Raw genomic sequence first — 22,715 nt, forward strand, 5'->3', positions numbered from 1 at the left:
CTAAATACCGGAGTTAGAAAGATCCCATTGAAAAGATAGGATACGCAATTTACGTAAGGGGATCTGCGGTATGGAAAAGTCGCGGCTGAAAAGTGAGCGTTAGACCCTTTTTTGAATGACTCCAAATACCGGCGGTAGCCTAAAACCAGCGGTTAGGAGCCTCTAACGCTGGTTTTCATGGCTACCGCCAAACTCCCAAATCTAGGCCTAAGTTTGCATAATATTGACTATCAAAAAAGGAAGCTTTTGAGAAATATTTTGATGGCAAAAAAAATCATCTGGTTCCACTATAAACTTTCAATAAAGATGAAATTTTATTTTATTATTGAAATTGTCTTAAGGACAGAACATTTTGTGTATTTCTGCATCTGAATTTAGCATAACATATGCCTGCAAGTGATGCTATATTGATTTTCTCTACCACAGATTTCCATTAAAAAAAATAGATATATTAATTTCCAGTTAAATAAGGTGTTTATAGAAGATATCCAACTAATTTGCATTTTATCATTGTTCCCGAAGCAGTGGATAAAATATTATATATTTATTCACATACATGCTGTTTATTACTTTATAAGGCAAGTTTGATAAATGGGTATATTTGTTTTGCTGTATGCTAGTGCATTTATCAACTGTATCTGCCGCTTCCATGCTGCAAAGATTCTTAACTTGTATTGTAATATATTACACAAACATTATGTCTTTATCTATAAAGAAGTCCTATTTGGTATTATGTGCAGCAACCAGTAGGTTAAACGTGGTTCAAATTTATCAAACTGAATCTTGAGAGAAGAATATATTTGCCAGGCCTCAGTCACCCTAAAGTACAATTTTAATAGAGAAAAAAACTAGCCAGTCTGCTTCCAAACTGTTAAGAAGTGAATGTATTGAATAATAAACTTATGTAAAGGGGCATAAGACCAGTAATAAAATGTTTCATTTGTGCAGATATTCAAAAGTCCACTTTGAACTGAATTAAATACTGGTTTGAGCCATTGAGATTACCAGTGACATATGTGCAGGCCTTGTTCAGATCATGATCACTGATCAGCAATGAAGCCCAATGACACATTAATCACACTGTGTTCCTGGGTAGCTACATTATTTTTTTTTTCTTTGAAATAACTTTATTAGAATTTAGAAAATCATACAAAAACATTTAAATTTAACATTGTTTAATATATATTTTTTTAAATAATTGACATAATGTGAAATGAATAATTTGAAAAAATGCACATGCTACTTGACCCCATGGGCAGTACTTTAGCCATCCAATAGCAAACCAGTAGTAATAACTTCTTATATGTGTTGTATCATTTGATTTGTAAGCATCCAGACTCTGTAATTTACTGTTCCTTTAAAGCAGAAATACAATGTTAATATTGCAGACAACTAGAGCAGTAACTAGCTACTAATATCTTTGTTTTCTCTCCAAGGAAATATTTGGCTGACGCTTTTGTTCTCTTTCAGACTTCACATAAATATATCATCTTGACAGGAAGCTATAATATTTTGTGAAATGTCACATTTTGGACTCAAACTAACCACAAATTAAAATACACTAGGGCTAGAATGTAAAGTTTTTTTTTTCCCTCAACATTTTAGATCTGTATTGTCCAGTGATACCCATACTTTTTTTGTATGTTCCCTAACTGAGGGATTGGTCAAGAGCCACATATCATTATCCTTACACTTATCCCAGAGGTAACCCCTGAAAATAAAATGAGATTATAATCACACTATTAGTTAAAAATAGACCATGGAAATTAGTTACACTTAATTAATTTTATTAATAATTGATTGAATATGCAAAGCTCCTTTTTAAAAATACTTCTCAACAGAACATACAAACATCTATTTTGGTTATTCCTGTGCCGAATGTTTTGTTTTTTATCCTGTGGGCAAGACAGCCAATAAGAAATGTAAAGCTGTGTCTAAACATCTGAATAGTGCATACTACTGGCACTATCACCAGTTTCTTCAGCTAGTATTGCTACATGAATATGATGATGTGCACTAGCGTCTAGACATTGAATAGTGCACACTCCAGGCAGCATTCCCAGCTTTATTAGCCAATAGCACTACATGGGAATGATAATATGTGTATCTGTTCCCTAGTAACTAAAGAAGTCAAGGACAGTGCCAGGAAATAGCACTATTTAGTGTATATGTACCAGTAGCAGGTTCTTTACTAACAGTACAATCAACAGAACAAATTACTAAAAAAAAAAGAGAACCAGGTAGAGATATTTGTAAGTTTCTTAGAGATATTAGTTTAGCATTTTAAAAGGATGGAGGCCTATTTAAAGGGACATGAAACCCAAACTTTTTCTTTCATGATTCATATAGAGAATACAATTTTAAACAACTTTCCTGTTTACTTCTATTATTTAATTTGCTTTCTTCTCTTGTTATCCTTTGCAGAAAGGTTTATCTATGAAAGTTCATGAGCATCAGAGAACCTAAGTTCTAGCTGTTGATTGGTGGCTGCATATATATTGATTGTGATTGGCTCACCCATGAGTTCAGTTAGAAACCATTAGTGCATTGCCGCTCCTTCAACAAATGATACCAAGAGAATGAAACAAATTAGATAATAGAAGTAAATTAGAAAGATGTTTAAAATTGTATTCTCTATCTGAAGCCTGAAAGAAAAAAATTGGGTTTCATGTCCCTTTAATGTATTATAAATGTAACCTCCAAGTATAATGCTCTCATGGTTTGTCTTAAAAAATGTATTTTTTTTGTCTACAGTCCCTTTAATTATGCAATAATGAGTGTGCTAACAAATTACTGAGATCTATTTATGCTCATTGGTGCTGAGGGTTATACAACAATCCCTTGTGGCCTAGATGTGGGCTTCATGCAACCATGGTCTTGAACAATTCAGAAAAGTGAACACCCTATTTACCCAATTACTAAATGTCTTTTTGCTTGCTGTAATCATTCATATGTGTGCATGATTGTGTGTCTGTATTGTGTGTGTGATTTTGTGTGTTTGAGTTTGTTAATATTTGTGTGTGTGTGTTTGTGTGCGGATATGCGTGCATATTTCTGTGAATGTGTGCACGTGTTGGTGTGCGAATGTGTGTGTATTTTTGTATGAGTGTACACGTGTTACATTGTGTGTGAGTGTAAATGAGTTTGTGATGCGCATACATATTCATGTTTATGTATGTGTATGCATATTTGTGTAGAAGTGTGCATGTGTTTAAACAGTTTGTTATAAGGTGGGCATTTTCAAGTTTGTGTGTGTGTATGTGTTTTTGGCATAATGATGTGTGTGTGTATGAGCTTGTGCGTTTTTGTTAATGGGCATAATGATTTGTGTGTGTGTACATGTTAATAATTGTATGTATTTTTATGTGTGTGTATATTTTTGTGTGCATGTGTGTTTATAGGTGTATATAGTATATGTGTGTGCAGATATTTAAGGGAATTTTTGCTACACATTTAAATCATAATGCAGTGGTTCTGCAGATTTGTCATTCACAAATCTATGTACAGCACAGGCACTGGCATCTCCGATTTTTTTTACTGTTATAAATGTTTTACAAAAAAATATTATTTCAGTAGCAACATGGTTGCCATAGATTATCCATTTGGAAAAAAAAACAAAAAAAAAAAAACAAGGCTATTAGAAGTAGAAACTAAAAAATAATAATATTGTGAATAAACACTTACAACACTTGGTAATGGGGACAAACAGATATATGTAATTAGTGTGAAGAAGTGTAACTTTTACTTTCCTGGATGGGTAGAAAAACAAATAAGTTACAAATTGTTGTCTTTCTAGACTGTTCCATTTATATTCATCTTCTGGGATAGCCAGAGGCAAAATGATACAGTATGCACTCAGATTTAGTGCAAGTGACTGCAAAACAATTTAAAACTGCTTCAATTTATTATTCAGCCAATGAAAATTGCAGAGAAGGGATATGTGTAGTCAATACTGGCAATGAATGCGCTTATTTTAACACAGATAGCTCTCGGTTTACGCCTCAGTTCCATTCCCAAAGGAACTGTTGCAAAAAAAAAGTGCAAAATGAACCTACTTATATAGGGCTAGATTACAAGTGGCGCGCGGGTCGAGTTGCACGTGGGTTTTCGCGATTGTTTGCGCGCAGGTTAAATTGCAAAAAACAAAACATCAAAATACATTACAAAGTACAGTTACACTCACGATAACACTTTCTAATAAAAATGAGTAAAAAAATATTGCACGGAAAAAGTTATAAGGGCTCAAAGATATAAGATATTATAAAAGGCAGTCAAGAGACTTTAACATTGAGATACATACATATACATCTTTAAAGCTGAATATGTATAAATATATGCATTTATATGTGTATATATGTATTTAATACAGACATATATACACAGAAAAACACAAATACATATGTACAAATATATACACATATATACAAGTGCATTGGAGCCCTTTAAAACATCTAAAACCATATTTATCCAATATGTATCCAATATTTATTTTTTAAAAAGGGTTTGTGTATTTACCATAAATATTTCCCATTCCAATATTCTGCTCATAGCAGAATATGTTCTATATATTTTAAATATATATCCCTTTATATATCTGTATATATCTATACCTATAAATAATAATCAATATATATATAGATAGATAGATAGATAGATAGATATAGAAATGTGTATTTTGAATACATAGAACATATTCTGCTATGTGCAGAACATTGGAATGTGAAATACTCATATTTGCATGTTAGGTTATCGTATATGAGAATATAAGTTTGGGTTAGCCCGCGAGTTGAGTTTTTTCTCTCCATTCGCTTCTATGGGGGAAGAGGTTATAGTTTGCGTGACAGTCTAATTGCGCTAAAAGTAACCCGTTTGTGCGTCTTGTTTTGGCGTGAGAATGATAACTTTTTACTTTCAACGCATAATACCAAAGCAAGTCACAAGATCACAAGTCAAGCACAAAAACACCGACTTTATTTTAGAGTTAACATTACTAGCGCACAATCCTTACTGCTTGCAAATTATTTGGCTATTACTAAAATATTATTTTTGATATATTAAAAGCATACTTATGCATAAAATATTTACTAAAGTGTAAAGAATATATAAAAAGTGTGTAAAATGTAAAAAAAAACAAAAAAAAAACCACAATTAATCTAATTACTTTTTTCTTAAACAGTAAACAAGAAACTATATGAAATAATTAAATTAATCTTTGTGAAAATGAATATTTATTTACAAAAAAGAAATAATAAATAAAGATTACAAATGAGTTTAAGTCATTACTAAATAGCCTCCGAGGAAGCAGGTGTCCTATTCTCAAAATATACAGCTGTACAATGGGACATAAAATACTGTAAAGTCAGATTCTGTGTTGTCTGCAGTTTCTGTAGAAATAAACAATTCTAGCTATTCTGCTTGAGGCCAGTTATAATTGCAGTGATTGTAATGCACATTTCTCAGTTGTTTTATAAGATTATACTGTGTTTATGTTAAATATATTTTATAGCTATTTCCAGCTCTTTCCCCTAAATATAATCAGATTCCCCAGTTGTAGGATGCTCTTGAGTTAGGAAGTCAAATCCTCCATCTCTCTTTCATCTCTAGGTCCCTATAACGCTTTGGTAAACTTAGCATTGCACAAAGACCCTTTATGGGCATCTGTAGATAGGCTTCTAGGATTGGGGGAATAATAGCAGCAGCAATCTGTTTTGCTGGATATAGTTGCTTTTTGGACACATGAGTTCCACATCATTTTAAAAATGGTTGCTCACTAATATTAAAATAGTCTGAAGTTGAATATAAAGAGCAAAATTCCAGGAGAGGGTGAGGTAAAGGTTAACCCTGTGGATGACAGAACTTTGTAGAGCACTGCATGCCTAGCTATAATACCCAAACCATTTCAAATGAGGACATTTTAATTACATCATTAAGATTGAAATTTAGTAACTTTATAAGAGTGTCAGCGTTTTAACTGCCAACACAGCAACAGTATGTTATTTGTCACTTGATACTAACCCATAGTTCTGGTGGCAAAAGTACCAAGTGGTTTCATTTGTAAACTTCACTAGATGCTGAATTTAGCGCTGCGGAATCTGTTGGCGCTCTACAAATAACCCATAGTAATAATAATGTCACAACCATGATATCAGTAAGCGTAAAATATTGTGACCATTATTTTAGCTCATTTAGCTAGATATGGTAAAGCAAACTAACCCATAACTCAAAATAAATGCCGGTGACATAAAAAGCACACTGCAACGCTACTGCAGTAGTCAAATAATTTTAATAAGCATGTTATAAGCTGTTATTCACTATAACACAGTAGTCATTATATATAAAATGTTGTGCATATATAACTGTTGAAAGGGAGCGAAGTCCATTTTATCTAAACGTCCCTTATGGTAGGGGTGGCTAAACTATGGTATTAGGGCCCTCGGTGGCACATATAACATATTTGCTGGCAGTGCCACCCACCTCTGGCTTACAATCATACTGCTGGTTTTTCTAGGCTGCAATCTAATTGTTGATGTATATTTATAGGAAATATCACCTTTACTATTTCTTTAGCGCCTCTTTAAACAGGTAAAATGGGCATGTAATTGATTTGTTTATATATATTATCCCTAATTCGGGCACACAGTTTTGCCACCTTTGTCTTTTAGTATTAGTGAATAGCCTTTTGTCTTTTAAAATATTAATACCTGCTATTTATATTATCACTGCACATACATCATCATTTCATTTTGTTTCATAGACACCTTTAGGCTGTAGACTTATTCATTCTTTTCCAAATAGATTAAAGCACTGAACTTTTTTATTCTATTTTGTAAGATATGTTCCACCTTTAACTTCATCCTGTTGGCCCTACAAACCATAATGGGAAAATATTCTAGTTTATTTTACCTGTACATCAGCAGAATTTAAACTTTCTAGCATACTCTAGAGCGCTTACTGTCTGTATCTGATAATTTGCTGTATTGAATGATTACAGTTTCTCCTTTGTGTTATGTGTGTTTTGTTTAAAACAAAGGTGATTTTGCATCATATGCTTAGATTGAACTCAACGTAGAAATGACAGGATGTGTGGATCATTCATTTGGAGACGTGCCCTTCCTTCACTTAAGCATAAACTTATGTCATAACAAGCAAAAAAAAACAGTTTAACACATTTTAAAAGCAGGAACAATTTATTCTTAAAGGGACATTAAACCCCAATTTTTTCTTTCATGATTCACATAGAGAATACCATTTTAAACCACATTCCAATTTATTTCTATTATCTAATTTGCTTTATTCTTCAGATATAGTTTGTTGAAGAAATAGCAATGCACATGGGTGAGCCAGTCACACAAGGTATATATGTGCAGCAACCAATCAGCAGCTACTGAGTCTATCTAGATATGCTTTTCAGCAAAGGGCATCAAAAGAATGAAGCAAATTAGCAAATGGAAGTAAATTAGAAAGTTGTTTAAAATTGCATGCTCTTTCTAAATCATGAAAAAAAAAATATGTTTTTTTTCTCCCTTTAAAGGGGCAGTAAAATCTTTGAGATGTTAATTTAAAATGCTCAAAGGGACAGTTTACCCTAAATGTTTCCCTCTTTAATTTGTTTCCAATGATCCATTTTACCTGTTGGAGTGTATTGAATTGTTTACAAATAGATCCTTTACCTTTATTTCATCATTTGAAATAGCATCTTTTGTTCCTGTGGTATCCCTTCCTATACTGAAAGTTTCTATACTTAAGTATAAGATAAGCAAAAGCTGTGTAAACATAGCCAACATAAGAAAGTACACTCCCAGTAGGAGGTAGAAGAGATAAGTAATAAAATGTTTAATTTTTAATTGTTCTATGCATTGGACTTTGGTTTACACAGATATACATATATAAAGAAGCTTTGGTGTGTACAGAAAGTAATAAAATAAGGCTATCTGATTTCCCTGCAAGCTCAACCCATTTTGAAAAAACAAAACCAACTATTTTGTTTACAAAAATAAACCTAAAGGATACATTTCTCTTACTTTTTTTTTTAGTCTGCAGCTGGTATAACAAGTAATCGGAAACACATTAAGATAAAACAATTTCACAGTACACTGTCTATTTAATTATGCATAGTAAAACAACTTTGCAATATACTTTCATGATTTATTCTGACCCCTTTTCCTGATATTTAAGTTTGAGAGTTGTGAATTTCCCAGCCCTGAACACTAACAAGCCTAACATTGCCACATATCTCCATATTTTTCAGTTTGTTGGCTTTTTCTGATGAAGCCACATTTTTTTAACATAATGACAATGGTAAACCCTCTCATCTCCATATCCAGATATGCAGATTGGCTCCTCCAAATATGGAAAATGATGGGAGGAGTTTGACCATTGAAAAACAATTGCAGCATCCAAGGTGTTAATCTGTTCTAATATAGACCAGGTTCTGCCAATAGGAGGCAATATATTTTTTTTATTTAGTAAAAAATATATATTTTTGCCTCTTGCTCATTTTATATTAATGTTATCTATAAGTTTCAATAGGTTTCATTTTCATGTTTCTTTAATATTGTAGAGATAAAAGTTAATAATTTAGTGTGTTCTGTTTGCATATACATTTTAATTTAAATTAAAAGAAATTTAAAAAAACTGTAGAACAGCTCTTAAAAACAACGGTTTAGTACATCAATATTACAGTTACTGTTAAAGGGACATTAAAACATTTGTTTCTTGATTCAGATAGAAGATACAATGTTAAACAACTTTCCAATTTACTTCTATTATCATATTGTTTTCATTTTCTTGTTATACTTTGTTGAAAAGCAATAAGGTGAGTTCAGGATTGCGCACGTGCCTGCAGCACTAAATGGCAGCAGTTTTTGTTAAACACTAGATGACAGCGCTATTTCATGTCCTGTAGAGCTCCAACATGTGCACCCTACCTATCTAGATATCTCAACAAAGAATAACATGAGAATAAAGCAAATCTGAAAATAGAAGTAAATTGGAAACTTTTAAACAATTTTATTCTCTTTCTGAATAATGAAAAAAAAATGGGTTTCATGCCCCTTTAAATAACAAATAGTTATGATTTTTGTTGTTTGTTTTTAATTTTCCACATTGTTTTCTTTGTTCCAGGTTCACAGATTAAAAGTTTCACATCGTTATGGTTCCTCAGTGAGCCCTCCGATGTTGTTACCATGCGGGGTAGTAATGTGGTTCTGAACTGTTCGGCGCAGTCTGATCAGGGAGCTCCAACAATAAATTGGAAGAAGGACGGGGTTTATCTTAACCTAGCAGTAGACGAGAGGAGACAGCAGTTATCAAACGGATTTCTTCTAATACAGAACGTACTGCACACAAGGCACCATAGACCGGATGAAGGGACCTATCAGTGTGAAGCCTCTTTGAATGGTGTTGGTGCGATCATTAGTCGAACAGCTAAAGTATTAGTGGCAGGTAAGTTCTGCACAATATTTTATTGCTTTGTATGCACTTTCTTAAAGGGATATTATACTAAAAACAAACTGCTCTATCTTAAAATAAGCTTAAACGATAACAAGAATAAATGTACCTTTTTTCCCTGACTGACGTGTTAAGGTTAATAAATAAGTTGTTTTTTTATGGTATATAGTCCTATTTGCTGCGGTTATAAATGTATTTGAAAAGCTTATAATTAAAGAAATAGTCTAGCAAAAATGTTCTAATTTACTCCTGTTATCAATTTTTCTTTGTTCTCTTGGTATCTTTATTTGAAGGTTAGCTTAGGAGCCGGCCTATTTTTGGCTCAGCACCTGGGTAGTGCTTGCTGATTGGATAGCTACATTTAGACACCAATCAGAAAGTGCTACCCAGGTGCTGAACTAAAAATGGGCCGGATCCTATGCTTGCATTCATGCTTTTTCAAATAAAGATACCAAGAGAACGAAGAAAAATTGATAATAGTAGTAAATTAGAAAGTTGCTTAGAATTGCTCTATCTGAATCAGAAAAGTTTCATTTTCACTAGACTTTTCCTTTAATAGCCATTTAAAGGCATTTATACAGAGAAGACAGAGAGAGAGAGAGAGAGAGAGAGAGAGAGAGAGAAAGAGAGATGAAAGAAAGAAAGAAAGAAAGAAAGAAAGAAAGAAAGAAAGAAAGAAAGAAAGAAAGACGATACCTATAAAAATAATACTGATACTGTTTATCAAAAAGCTTCCTGGATAACTCATGCAAAAACGTTTTTTAGCATTATATTGCAATATATGTGTCTCTTCTTCACATCCAGAACTCTGTATAGTGTGAGATTAACAGCAATCACACTAAAAAAAAAGAAGAATTGGGCACTATGTATTGATTCCAAAGATGGCAGAAGTAGGATAACATATTGTGTGACAGCGCACTTAAACAAGAGAGAAACGTTTAATATGTGATTGAAAGCTGAGACTTATAGTCATTTGAAGCAAGAGATTCCCGAGTGTAAAATATGCTTTTAGTCAGAATGTCTAGTATGAAAGAGGCTTAAGATTTTTGTGCCTAAAAAGCGCATGGAAGTGCATGATTAAAGGGATAGTCTATTCCAGAATTTGTATTGTTTAAAAGGTAGATAACCCCTTTTACTACCCATTCTGTAGTTTTACATAAACCGCTTATTTCAGTTCTTTTGACAGACTTACATTTTAGCCAATCACTGCTGACTCATGAGTAACGCCACGGGAGTGAGCATAATGTTATCTATGTGGAACACATGAACTAGCGCTGTCTTGCTGTGAAAACTGTCAAAATACAATGACATAAGAGGCAGCATTCAAGGCCTTAAAAATTAGCATATGAGCCTACCTAGTCTTAGCTTTCAACAAAAAATACCAAGAGAACAAAGAAAATTTGATGATAAAAGTAAATCGGAAAGTTGTTTAAAATTGAATGGTCTAGCTGAATCATGGAAGTTTAATTTTGACTAGACTGTCCCTTTAAGTTCTGGGGCTGTTTACTGACTTGTTAAGAACAACTTCCACAGAAAAAGTTGATTTTATTCAGTATTGGAACATCTTTTTTTTATGTAACCAAATGTTTTTGTGTAGTATATATCTTTAAAGAAAGTTTAACAGTATTTCAAAAATAAAGAAAAAGGAACGTTAGTAAGTGAGATGAAGATGGAATTAATATTTTGAATACACAAAATATATAGACTTGAAAAACAGCATAAGATGTTATAATAGTTAAGGCAGAAAAGGATGGAGGAATGTGGTTTTGTTGTAGAAACAAGGTCATAGCTAGGCTGTGGAACTTTAATTCTGTATAAATTCTGCACACAAGTTCTTTATTTATTTCAATGACATGTTTATTTAGAATAAATATTTATGCTTAGACTGTGTTAAAATAGAATTTAAGCAAGTTAGTCTTTGGAAACTTCTAACAAACTCAAATTAAAATGAATAACTGGACTGAATAACTGGAAGATTCCAACTGTGGGTTTGGCTACGAGGGGAGAGCAATTTTGCGCTTCGTATTGCAAGTTTAAAGTATAAAGTTTGCATTCGAGTGCACGCATACTCGCTATAAAAGATAGACTATGTGAGGTCATGATGAACTCATAATCACATTCCCCCATAATCTTTAATGGAACCGTGATTTAAAAAAAACAAAGACTAACACTCAACAAGTTGCGCAAACCTGATTGCGGTTATTATAAAGCGCAAATACAAGCTTATATGGCATAATTCACTTTCTAATGTTCTGAACATAGCAGAATATCTTCTATATTTTGTTCAATATACTGTATATTCCTATATACAGTATATCTGATGGAACAGCTAACCAGAGCTTTTAAGTCATAGTAATCATTGAAGCTTAAATCGAGTTTGCATTTACTTTCAACTCGTAATATGAGCGGTATATAGCTTGCATGCAAAAATCCGATATAACTCACACGCAAACGTCAGCGATCCACTCATAATCTAGCCCTGTGTCTGGTATCCTTCAACTATGGCTACAGAAGCACTCAACCATACGTGACTGTATCCATAAAATATTTTTTAATTTATTTTAGGCTAATATTTGATTGGAGCACTAATGTTCCCTGAATATATTTGCAAGTTAAAGGGATAGTAAACCCCAAAATGTTCTTTTATGATTCAGATAGAACACACAATTTTAAACAACTTTCCAATTTAATTCTATTATCAAATTTTCTTCATTCTCTTGTTATCCATTGCTGAAGGGACAGCATTGCACTACTGACAGGACGCTAAAAATATCTATTTAGCCAATCACAAGAGACAAATGTGTGCAGGCAGCAATTAGCAGCAGCAACCACTAGTGTATGATATGTGCGTATTCATTTTTTAACAAGGGATACTAAGAGAACGAAGCACATCTGAAAATAGAAATGAATTTAAAAGTGTCTTAAAATGACATGCTCTATCTAAATCATTTAATTTTGACTTTCCTATCCCTTTAAGATAAAATGCAGTTTCTTGAAAATGATTACATTCAACTGATGTTCTGCAACTTAATACCAATAGTCTTTTTGAAGCAAAAACTATCATTGCAAAAATGACCCATTACCAAAGAGGACACAACTTGTTTTTGTTAAATTGTTAGATTAACTGAACATCTTGCCAAAGATTGACTCTCTGTTCAGGTTGTTAGTACATCTAACAAGCAAGGAATAAAAAGGCAGAGACTTGCTGTGATTGATTCTTGTTTAAATATAATTTGAAAGAACGGCAGGGAAGCACTTTTGCTGATGAGTTGTCCTCTGCTCACCTGCGTGCAATGATTACATATATAAAGAGAATCAATTATTGAAGTAATGGGCTACAAAATTCACAAACTTAAGATACATGTCTGTTTCTGTGTCTATCACAGCGTGAAAAGCTACATAAGAAGTTTGATTGGCATCATGGAATTTAGAACAGGATGGAACTTGTTTGTACCGATCAGACAACTTAACTGTGCTTGATTTGGTTTAGTTTTGTGCAAAATGACCCAAAAAGTAAAAGAACCTTTACGGGTGGACATCTGTTGTAAATTAAACCAAAAGATACATTTAAAGTGGAATCCTACCAGCACTCAGTCATGAGTCGTAGCCACAAAGATATATTTATTATCTATTACCAAAAAAAGAATTGTTCCTTTCAGAAATGTGTGCTAACCGTAAAACAAACTTTATTTGCAGTATATGTTAATAAGTAATAAAATAACCATGATTACAATCACAATTCATTGCCAAATACATTTGTAAATAATTTCCTATGTAAAGTAAAAAAAGCAAAAAAACAACTAAATAACTTTAGCACATATATTGTACGTACAGTGGGGCAAAAAGTATTTAGTCAGCCACCAATTGTGCAAGTTGTCCCACTTAAGAAGATGAGAGAGGCCTGTAATTTTCATCATAGGTATACCTCAACTATGAGAGACAAAATGTGGAAACAAATCCAGACAATCACTTTGTCTGATTTGGAAATAATTTATTTGCATATTATGGTGGAAAATAGGTATTTGGTCACCTACAAACAAGCAAGATTTCTGGCGCTCACAGACCTGTATCTTCTTCTTTAAGAGGCTCCTCTGTCCTCCACTCATTACCTGTATTAATGGCACCTGTTTTAACTTGTTATCAGTATAAAAGACACCTGTCCACAACCTCAAACAGTCACACTCCAAACTCCACTATGGTGAAGACCAAAGAGCTGTCAAAGGACACCAGAAACAAAAATGTAGACCTGCACCAGGCTGGGAAGACTGAATCTGCAATAGGCAAGCAGCTTTTTGTGAAGATATCAACTGTGGGAGCAATGATTAGAAAATGGAAGACATACAAGACCACTGATAATCTCCCTCGATCTGGGGCTCCACGCAAGATCTCACCCCGTGGGGTCAAAATTATCACAAGAACGGTGAGCAAATATCCCAGAACCACATGGGGGGACCTAGTGAATGACCTGCAGAGAGCTGGGACTAACGTAACAAAGGCTACCATCAGTAACACACTAGGCCGCCAGGGACTCAGATCCTGCAGTGCCAGACGTGTCCCCTTGCTTAAGCCAGTATATGTCCGGGCCCGTCTGAAGTATGCTACAGAGCATTTGGATGATCCAGAAGTGGATTGGGAAAATGTAATATGGTCAGATGAAACCAAAGTAGAACTATTTGTTAGAAACACAACTCGTCGTGTTTGGAGGAGAGAGAATGCTGAGTTGCAACCAAAGAACACCATACTTACTGTGAAGCATGGGGGTGGCAACATCATGCTTTGGGGCTGTTTCTCTGCAAAGGGAACAGGACGACTGATCCGTGTACATGAAAGAATGAATGGGGCCATGTATTGTGAGATTTTGAGTGCAAACCTCCTTCCATCTGCAAGGGCATTGAAGATGAAATGTGGCTGGGTCTTTCAGCATGACAATGATCCCAAACACATCGCCCGGGCAACAAAGGAGTGGCTTCGTAAGGTGGCCTAGCCAGTCTCCAGATCTCAACCCCCTTTAGAAAACCTTTGGAGGGAGTTGAAAGTCTATGTTGCCCAGCGACAGACCCAAAATATAATTGATCTAGAGGAGATCTGCATGCAGGAATGGGCCAACATACCAGCAACAGTGACAACCTTGTGAAGACTTACAGAAAACGTTTGACCTCTGTCATTGTCAACAAAGGATATATAACAAAGTATTGAGATTAACTTTTGTTATTGATCAAATACTTATTTTCCACCATAATTTGCAAATAAATTCTTTGTGATTGTCTGGATTTGTTTCCACATTTTGTCTCTCATAGTTGAGGTATACCTATGATGAAAATTACAGGCCTCTCTCATCTTCCTAAGTGGGAGAACTTGCACAATTGGTGGCTGACTAAATACTTTTTTGCCCCACTATATACTTAGAGGTGTGAGCAGTACACATAAAAAATATTAAAAAGTTGCATAAAGTAGTTGGCCACTCTCTAATATTTCATTCTATAGCGCACACATTTTTTTTTATTACTGGGCTTTATCTAGTGCCAATAACAACATATTGCCAGCCTTAAATCTCTAGAATAATGCCTGACGTGCATTTTGTCTACTTATTTGTCAAATTATGTTGTTTTTATAAAGTATGTGAGTATTTAATTGTCTTACAATAGATCATAACATTAAATCATTTCCCTGCTTTTAATTTCTGTATATTATAATTCTTCTTTTTTTTATTCTTCTTCTTAATAATAATAATGATGTTGTTTATAGAGATAGGTGAAAAACAAGAACAACCCCCCCCCCCCTTTTTAGTGTTATATTTTGTTTCCCTTAGATTCTATATAACATGATCAGAGTACTTAAGAACATTTGATTATAGCAATGTAATCTTGCAAATCTTTTATTTGAAACATTTAGGTGAAACATTTAAACATCTCCAGTCATTTATGAAATAATTAATTTCAATACTGTTACAGCAAGAGTTTTGAGCATGTTAGATTGTTAATATCATCCCATACCATAGCGTTGTTCCACAAACTTGATAAAACTTTAATACCAAAAACCATTAGTAGAATCGAACACCAATTTTTTTTTTTTAGCATGATTGATGCTTGGTTACGGAATTAACTGATCGATTTAGGGTTTAAATTAATCCCCCTTTAATATTACCTAAAACGTACTTGCAAGAATGTACTGTGACCACCCCCCCCCACTCTTTAATGTGTTCCCAATGATCCATTAATGTGTCACCAATGATAGATCTATCTATCTATCCATCTATCTTTCATCTATCATCTATCCATCATCTATCTATCTATCTATCTATCTATCTATCTATCTGCCTGTCTGTCTGCAAATAAATCCAGAGAGGCAGACTTTAAAAGCACAATACTTTATTTGTTCTCTAAAAACATGAACAGATGAAGAAGAAAAGTTTTGCCCTTTAGCTTTCTGCAAAGCTTACGCGGTTTGGCAATTGCGTCATACTCATAGCTCTCTGTCTTACCTACTACTAATGGGCTATTTAAAGAGGGTAAAAACATCTCATTCGCTAAGGGGCAAATGTTAATTAACACCTTAATTGAACTCTTTTCTTAAAGGTGTATTAATACAATAACATTCTGTTAGTCTATAACACTCAAACTTTACACTTTTCACGTTAGATACAATTCATATGTAACTATGTCGGTTACCATAATACACATTATACCACAAGCATTAATGGGACTTATCTTAAGGTACACCAATTCATATATGGCCATTTATATTTGTTACTGATACAATTTTCCCTCAGAGTGACTAAACAAATTTACATAATTTTATAAACATGTTAATAGATTTCTCTGTTCAAATATATGAAGTGTAAGAGCAGAGAGTTGGAATGAAAAGTATCTAACTGTAACACTAGCACTAACCCGTGTTTATGTGTTTGGTAACCCCTTAAGTTGTTTGTATGCAATAAACAATTGCTAAAGTTTGTGGTGAGTATCTGCAAGCATTTTTTGGTATTGAAATACAACCCTTACAAAACCGCATGACTCTAAGTCATTTTATTGTCCTAAAATGTTTACCATGCTCACTTTAATAATGGGGCATAATATATGCTCCTTTTTATCCCATTTATGTGAGCAGGAACCTTGACTCTCAGTCTGTGCATCTGTACTTATCCCTTATGGTCACTCTATGGTCCTTCAACACTATTCCTATTGTTCTTGTATAGATAATGCACCCCTTGGACTCATGTATCCTAATAAATGTCACCCTATCAATAAAACCCTTACTCAATATTAATTCCAAAAAATTATTCCAAAAATTAATCAGGTCATACGCGGAATTTAGACCAGTCGGAAACCTGGTTTGTAATTTGAAAATCCAATACACCTCTTTTTTTGCCAAGGCCTGGTCTCTGTTACCCCCTCTCTCCCCACATTTACTGTCTCAATTATGGTCCATTTAAAACATCTCTCATTTGTGTCTATCTATCTATCATCTATCTATTATCTATCTATCTATCTATCTATCTATCATTTATGTATCCATCTATCATCTATCTATCTATCATCTATCTATCTATGTATCTTTCTATCTATCTATCTGCCTGTTTGTCTGTCTGTCTATCATCTATCTATCTATCTATCTATCTATCTATCATTTATCTAATATTTATCTATAAATCTATAATCTATCTACCATCTATCTATCTATCTATCTATTTATCTATTTGTCTATCTATCTATCATCTATCTGTCTACTATCTATCTATCTATCTATCTATCTATCTATCAGTCTGTCTTTCTGTTTATTTATTTATCTATCTTTCTGTCTGTCTACCTTTCTGTCTGTCTGTCTATCTGTCTGTCTGTCTGTCTGTCTGTCTGTCTGTCTTCATGTATGTCTGTGTCTCTTTCTGTCTTTTTGTCTATACATGTGCCACTTTATGCAATTATAGCATTTAATGTGCTGGGAGACAGCCTTACATTTTATCCTGAGCAATGAGATTTCTTTTTTATTCCTCAGTTCTCAGAATCATAGTTGTAAACAACAGCGCACCTGAGATTTCCAGTAAATATTTTCTATTTCTTCTACCAGTTATGACACGCGTTTTAGTGTTTTGACAGCATAAGGCCAACAACATGTTCAAAAATTGCATAGTTCAATCCAATCCTTAGTTCTACTGATTGAGTTAAGCGGCTTTCAATTTTTAGTTTTGAAAAGCTTGTCATGTTACCCTTTATGTTATTTATATATATTTTTTTTTTACTATTTACAGCATGTAACTTAAAAAATAATACATTTTCTTTATTTATTTTACTCTAAAGAAGAAATAAAATGACAGGCTTTTGTCTGAAAAAGTATTGGGATTTTAAACAAATTCTTATTGAATCTCAGAGAATATTTAACACATAAAGAATCAAGGTGATCAGCTAAGGTATTATCTGTATAAATAAACAGATATAAGATAACATTCCCTTGTTACTAAAGTACCACTAAATAGAGTAGAATTTAATAACTGACAAATACACAATAAAATAAGACAATGTAATAACACTTACTTTATATTTACTCTCATATCTGAAATCTATACATATTCCAGAGATAATTTTTTAAAAAGAGGGGTTGTTTGTATAGTTTTGTTCTAGGAAGACATTTATTTCTCTTTTATTATTAACAAGTCTTAAAGGGACAGTCAACCATAGAATTGTTATTGTTTTAAAAGATAGATAATCCCTTTATTACTCATTCCCCAGTTTTGCATAACTAACACTGTTATATTAATACACTTTTTACCTTTGTGATTACCTTGTATCTAGGAACCTTCTTCCAGCCCCCTGATCACATGACTGACTGTTTATTATCTATTGTCTTAAATTTAGCATTGTTTTGTGCTAAATATTAAATAACCCCCTGTGCCTGAACTCAGCGTTATCTATATGGCCCACGTGTACTTTCTGTCTCTTTGTGTTGAAAAGAGATTTATAAAGCATGTGATAAGAGACAGCCCTCAAGGGCTTAGAAATTAGCATATGAACCTACCTATGTTTAGTTTAAACTAAGAATACCAAGAGAAAAAAGCAAATTTGATGATAAAAGTAAATTGGAAAGTCAATTAAAATTAAAAGTCCTATCTGAATAATGAAAGTTTAATTTATACTTGACTGTCCCTTTAAAGCCTGTGTACACGGGCCAAAATGAGAGCCCCCTCCTCCCCCCCTTCCCACTCACTACCACTCTAAAACATTTTTTTCTGTAGCGTAGTGGTCCCACCCACTCCCCCACGCTCCTGCCCACCTTCAGTGATGGGCCGCCTACTCCCCTCCCTCCTAACCCTCCCACGTCACCAACGATCGGCACCACTGCTGCCTGATGCAGAGAGGGACATAGAGTGTCCCTCTTTTCATCTGTACCTCTTCCTGGTCTATTTCTGCATGCCCTACTCGTGGGGCATGCAGAAATAGCGCAATCTCGCTACTTTTAGTGAGATCAATGCAGAGAGAGGCCTAGGGCTTAACAACCAGCGCCATTCTCGCGGACGGCCCTGGTCATTAAGAGGTTAAGGCCAAGTATGTTTGTCTTGCGCTGCAGTCTCCACTGCGCATTAATGCATCGGACACACATAATTGGCCTTTTATAATATAGGATTAGGTCTCAAGACCATTTGATTTTCATACAAACTCATAACACTATTTAAATGTACATTAAAAAATTTAAAGGGAGACTAAAGTCAAAATTAAAGGACAATGAAACACAATTTTTTTCTTTCATGATTTAGACAGAGTATATAATTTGAAACTTTCTAATTAACTTCTAATATCTAATTTGCTTCTTTGTCTTGGTATTCTTTGTTGAATTTGTTGAAAAGAATACCTAGGTAGGCTCAGAAGCTGGAAGCAAGCTGCTGATTGGTGGATGCACATATATGCCTTTTGTTATTGGTTAACTGATGTGTTCAGCTAGCTCCCAGTAGTGCATTGCTGCTCTTTCAATAAAGGATATCATGAGAATGAAAAAAATTGATAATGGGCCAAATTACAAGTGAAGTGCTAATTAAAGGGATACTAAACACAATTGTTTTTCTTTCATGATTCAGATAGAGCATGAGATTTAAAGCAACTTTCTAATTTACTCCTATTAACAATTTTTCTTTGTTCTCATGCTATCTTGATTTTAAAAAGCAGTACTGCAAGCTTTAGAGCCAGCCAATTTTTGTTCAGCACCTGGGTAGCACTTGCTGATTTGTGGCTAAATGTAGCAAGCCAATTAGCAAGCGTTACCCAGGTGCTGAACTACAAATGGGCCGGCTCCTAACCTTTCATTACTGCTTTTACAAATCAAGATAACATGAGAACAAAGAAAAATTGATAATAGGAGTAAATTAGAAAGTTGCTTAACCCCTTAATGACCACAGCACTTTTCCATTTTCTGTCCGTTTGGGACCAAGGCTATTTTTACATTTCTGCTGTGTTTGTGTTTAGCTGTAATTTTCCCCTTACTCATTTAATGTACCCACACATATTATATACCGTTTTTCTCGCCATTAAATGGACTTTCAAAATATACCATTATTTACTATACAAAATGTTATAAAATATGAGGAAAAAATGGAAAAAACACACTTTTTCTAACTTTGACCCCTAAAATCTGTTATACATCTACAACCACCAAAAAAAAACATATGCTAAATAGTTTCTAAATTTTGTCCTGAGTTTAGAAATACCCAATGTTTACATGTTCTTTGCTTTTTTTGCAAGTTATAGGGCCATAAATACAAGTAGCACTTTGCTATTTCCAAACCACTTTTTTTCAAAATTAGCGATAGTTACATTGGGACACTGATATCTTTCGGGAATCCCTGAATATCCATTGACATGTATATATATTTTTTTAGAAGACATCCCAAAGTATTGATCTAGGCCCATTTTGGTATATTTCATGCCACCATTTCACCGCCAAATGCGATCAAATAAAAAAAATTGTTCACTTTTTCAGAATTTTTTTCACAAACTTTAGGTTTCTCATATATGGCTTTGGTTTTGCTTTTTACTAATTAGAAGGCTGCTAAATGCGACTGCGCACCACACGTGTATTATGCCCAGCAGTGAAGGGGTTAATTAGGGAGCATGTAGGGAGCTTCTAGGGTTAATTTTAGCTTCAGTGTAGTGTAGTAGACAACCCCAAGTATTGATCTAGGCCCATTTTGGTATATTTCATGCCACCATTTCACCGCCAAATGCAATCAAATGAAAAAAAAACGCAAAATTTTTCACAATTTTAGGTTTCTCACTGAAATTATTTACAAACAGCATGTGCAATTATGGCACAAATGGTTGTAAATGCTTCTCTGGGATCCCCTTTGTTCAGAAATAGCAGACATATATGTCTTTGGCGTTGCTTTTTGGTAATTAGAAGGCCGCTAAGTGCTGCTGCGCATCACACGTGTATTATGGCTAGCAGTGAAGGGGTTAATTAGGTAGTTTGTAGGGAGCTTGCAGGGTTAATTTTAGCTTTAGTGTAGAGATCAGCCTCCCACCTGACACATCAGACCCCCTGATCCCTCCCAAACAGCTCCCTTCCCTCCCCCACCCCACAATTGTCCCTGCCATCTTAAGTACTGGCAGAAAGTCTGCCAGTACTAAAATAAAAGTTTAAAAAAAAAAACATCTTTAGCATATTTACATATGCTACTTTGTAGGATCCCCCCTTAGCCCCCAACCTCCCTGATCCCCCCCAAAAACAGCTCTCTAACCCCCCCTCTGCCTTATTGGGGGCCATCTTGGGTACTGGCAGCTGTCTGCCAGTACCCAGTTTGCAAGAAATTTTTTTTTTTTAATTGTTATGTTCTTTTTCTGTAGTGTAGCTTCCCCCACCCCCTGACTAATGTATTTTTATATAACTAAAACTATTTTTTAAAACTTTTCATACATAATTTTTCTGTAGTGTAGCGGTTCCCACCCGCTCCCTCCCCATGCACGCCCGTGCGCGCCTCCGATCACCCCCGCCCATGATCCCGCCCCCCTACACATCATCAGGGCCATCGATGGCCGCCACCCGCCTCCCGAACCGGCTCCCACCTACCAACGGATTTAGCCGGCAGAGTGGCTCTCTCTGCACCGGTTTGCTAAAAAAGGTTATTGCAGGATGCCTCAATATCGAGGCATCACTGCAATAACCGGAAAGCAACTGGAAGCGAGCAGGATCGCTTCCAGCTGCTTTCCAGACCAAGGACGTACGCCACACGTCCTTGGTCGTTAACTGTATTTTTTTTTAGGACGTGTGGCGTACGTCCTTGGTCGTTAAGGGGTTAAAATCGCATGCTCTATCTGAAAAAATTGGGGTTAGTATCCCTTTAACGCTCCCACTCAAGTGTTAATTGTGCTAGAAGTAAGCTTTTTGCGCTCGTCGGGTTGCGCTCATATCTTGTATCTCAATGTTTGCGCTCCACTCATAATTTGGCCCAATATAAGTCTATTCACAGTGTATAAGTATTTGTGTTTGTGATTGGCTGATGGCTGTCACGGGATGAAAAAAAATCTACTGCTCATTTAAAATTCAGAGTAAGTTGTGCTACATTGTCTTGTTTTATTATGAACTTGTAGACTATGCATTCATTAGCTGTATTAGATCATTTTTATTTTTAGGATTCAAAATTAAAATGAATAACTGATTTTTTCTCCCACTGTTACCAAGTGAGAGGGAAATTCTGACAGTTCTGAGCAGCATAATTTTGGGTGTGATTTTCTTAATGAATATCCTCGTTACCTATGCACTTGTTGATAAAGTGAGAAAAAAATCTTAACAGTTCAATCTTTTTAATATTAATTTGATCATATCTTTTGATATGAAGTAAAAAAAAACTGCTTTTTGACAGTGGAAATATATTTTGCATCTGTTTAAAAATATGAATAGTGTTGACATCATTTTAAACTGAATATAACTGAATATTTATATTTCATTAGATCATATTTTTATTTACAGGGACACTGTAACACAAAAAGTGACAAATCAGAGCAACCATTTCTTGATTTACTGATTCTAGATAACTATATTGATCACAGGCTTGCACTTATTTTCAGCAAATAGGGATTTTGAACTTCGGCTAGGATTGCAACTGTGTTTTCCAGTGATCACAATGCTAAAAAATGCTTCTGACATTAAAGGGATACTAAACCCAATTTTTTCTTTAAAGATTCAGATAAAGCCTGCAATTTTAAGGAACTTTCTAATTTACTCCTATTATCAATTTTTCTTTGTTCTCTTGCCTTCTTTTTAAAAAAAGCAGGAATCTATAGTTT

At 34.3% G+C, this 22,715-nt stretch overlaps 1 protein-coding gene across 1 annotated transcript in view; it reads left to right on the forward strand.

Annotated features, from left to right (window-relative positions):
• Window positions 1–22,715, forward strand: part of DCC (DCC netrin 1 receptor) — a 980,012-nt gene that overhangs the window by 371,522 nt on the left and 585,775 nt on the right. Inside the window, exon 2 of the mRNA XM_053701117.1 lies at window positions 9,124–9,444. Coding sequence (XP_053557092.1) covers window positions 9,124–9,444 — 321 coding nt within the window. The remainder of the gene's footprint in view (window positions 1–9,123; window positions 9,445–22,715) is intronic.

Source organism: Bombina bombina, chromosome 2, assembly GCF_027579735.1.
Source record: "Bombina bombina isolate aBomBom1 chromosome 2, aBomBom1.pri, whole genome shotgun sequence".
Lineage (NCBI taxonomy): Eukaryota > Metazoa > Chordata > Amphibia > Anura > Bombinatoridae > Bombina > Bombina bombina.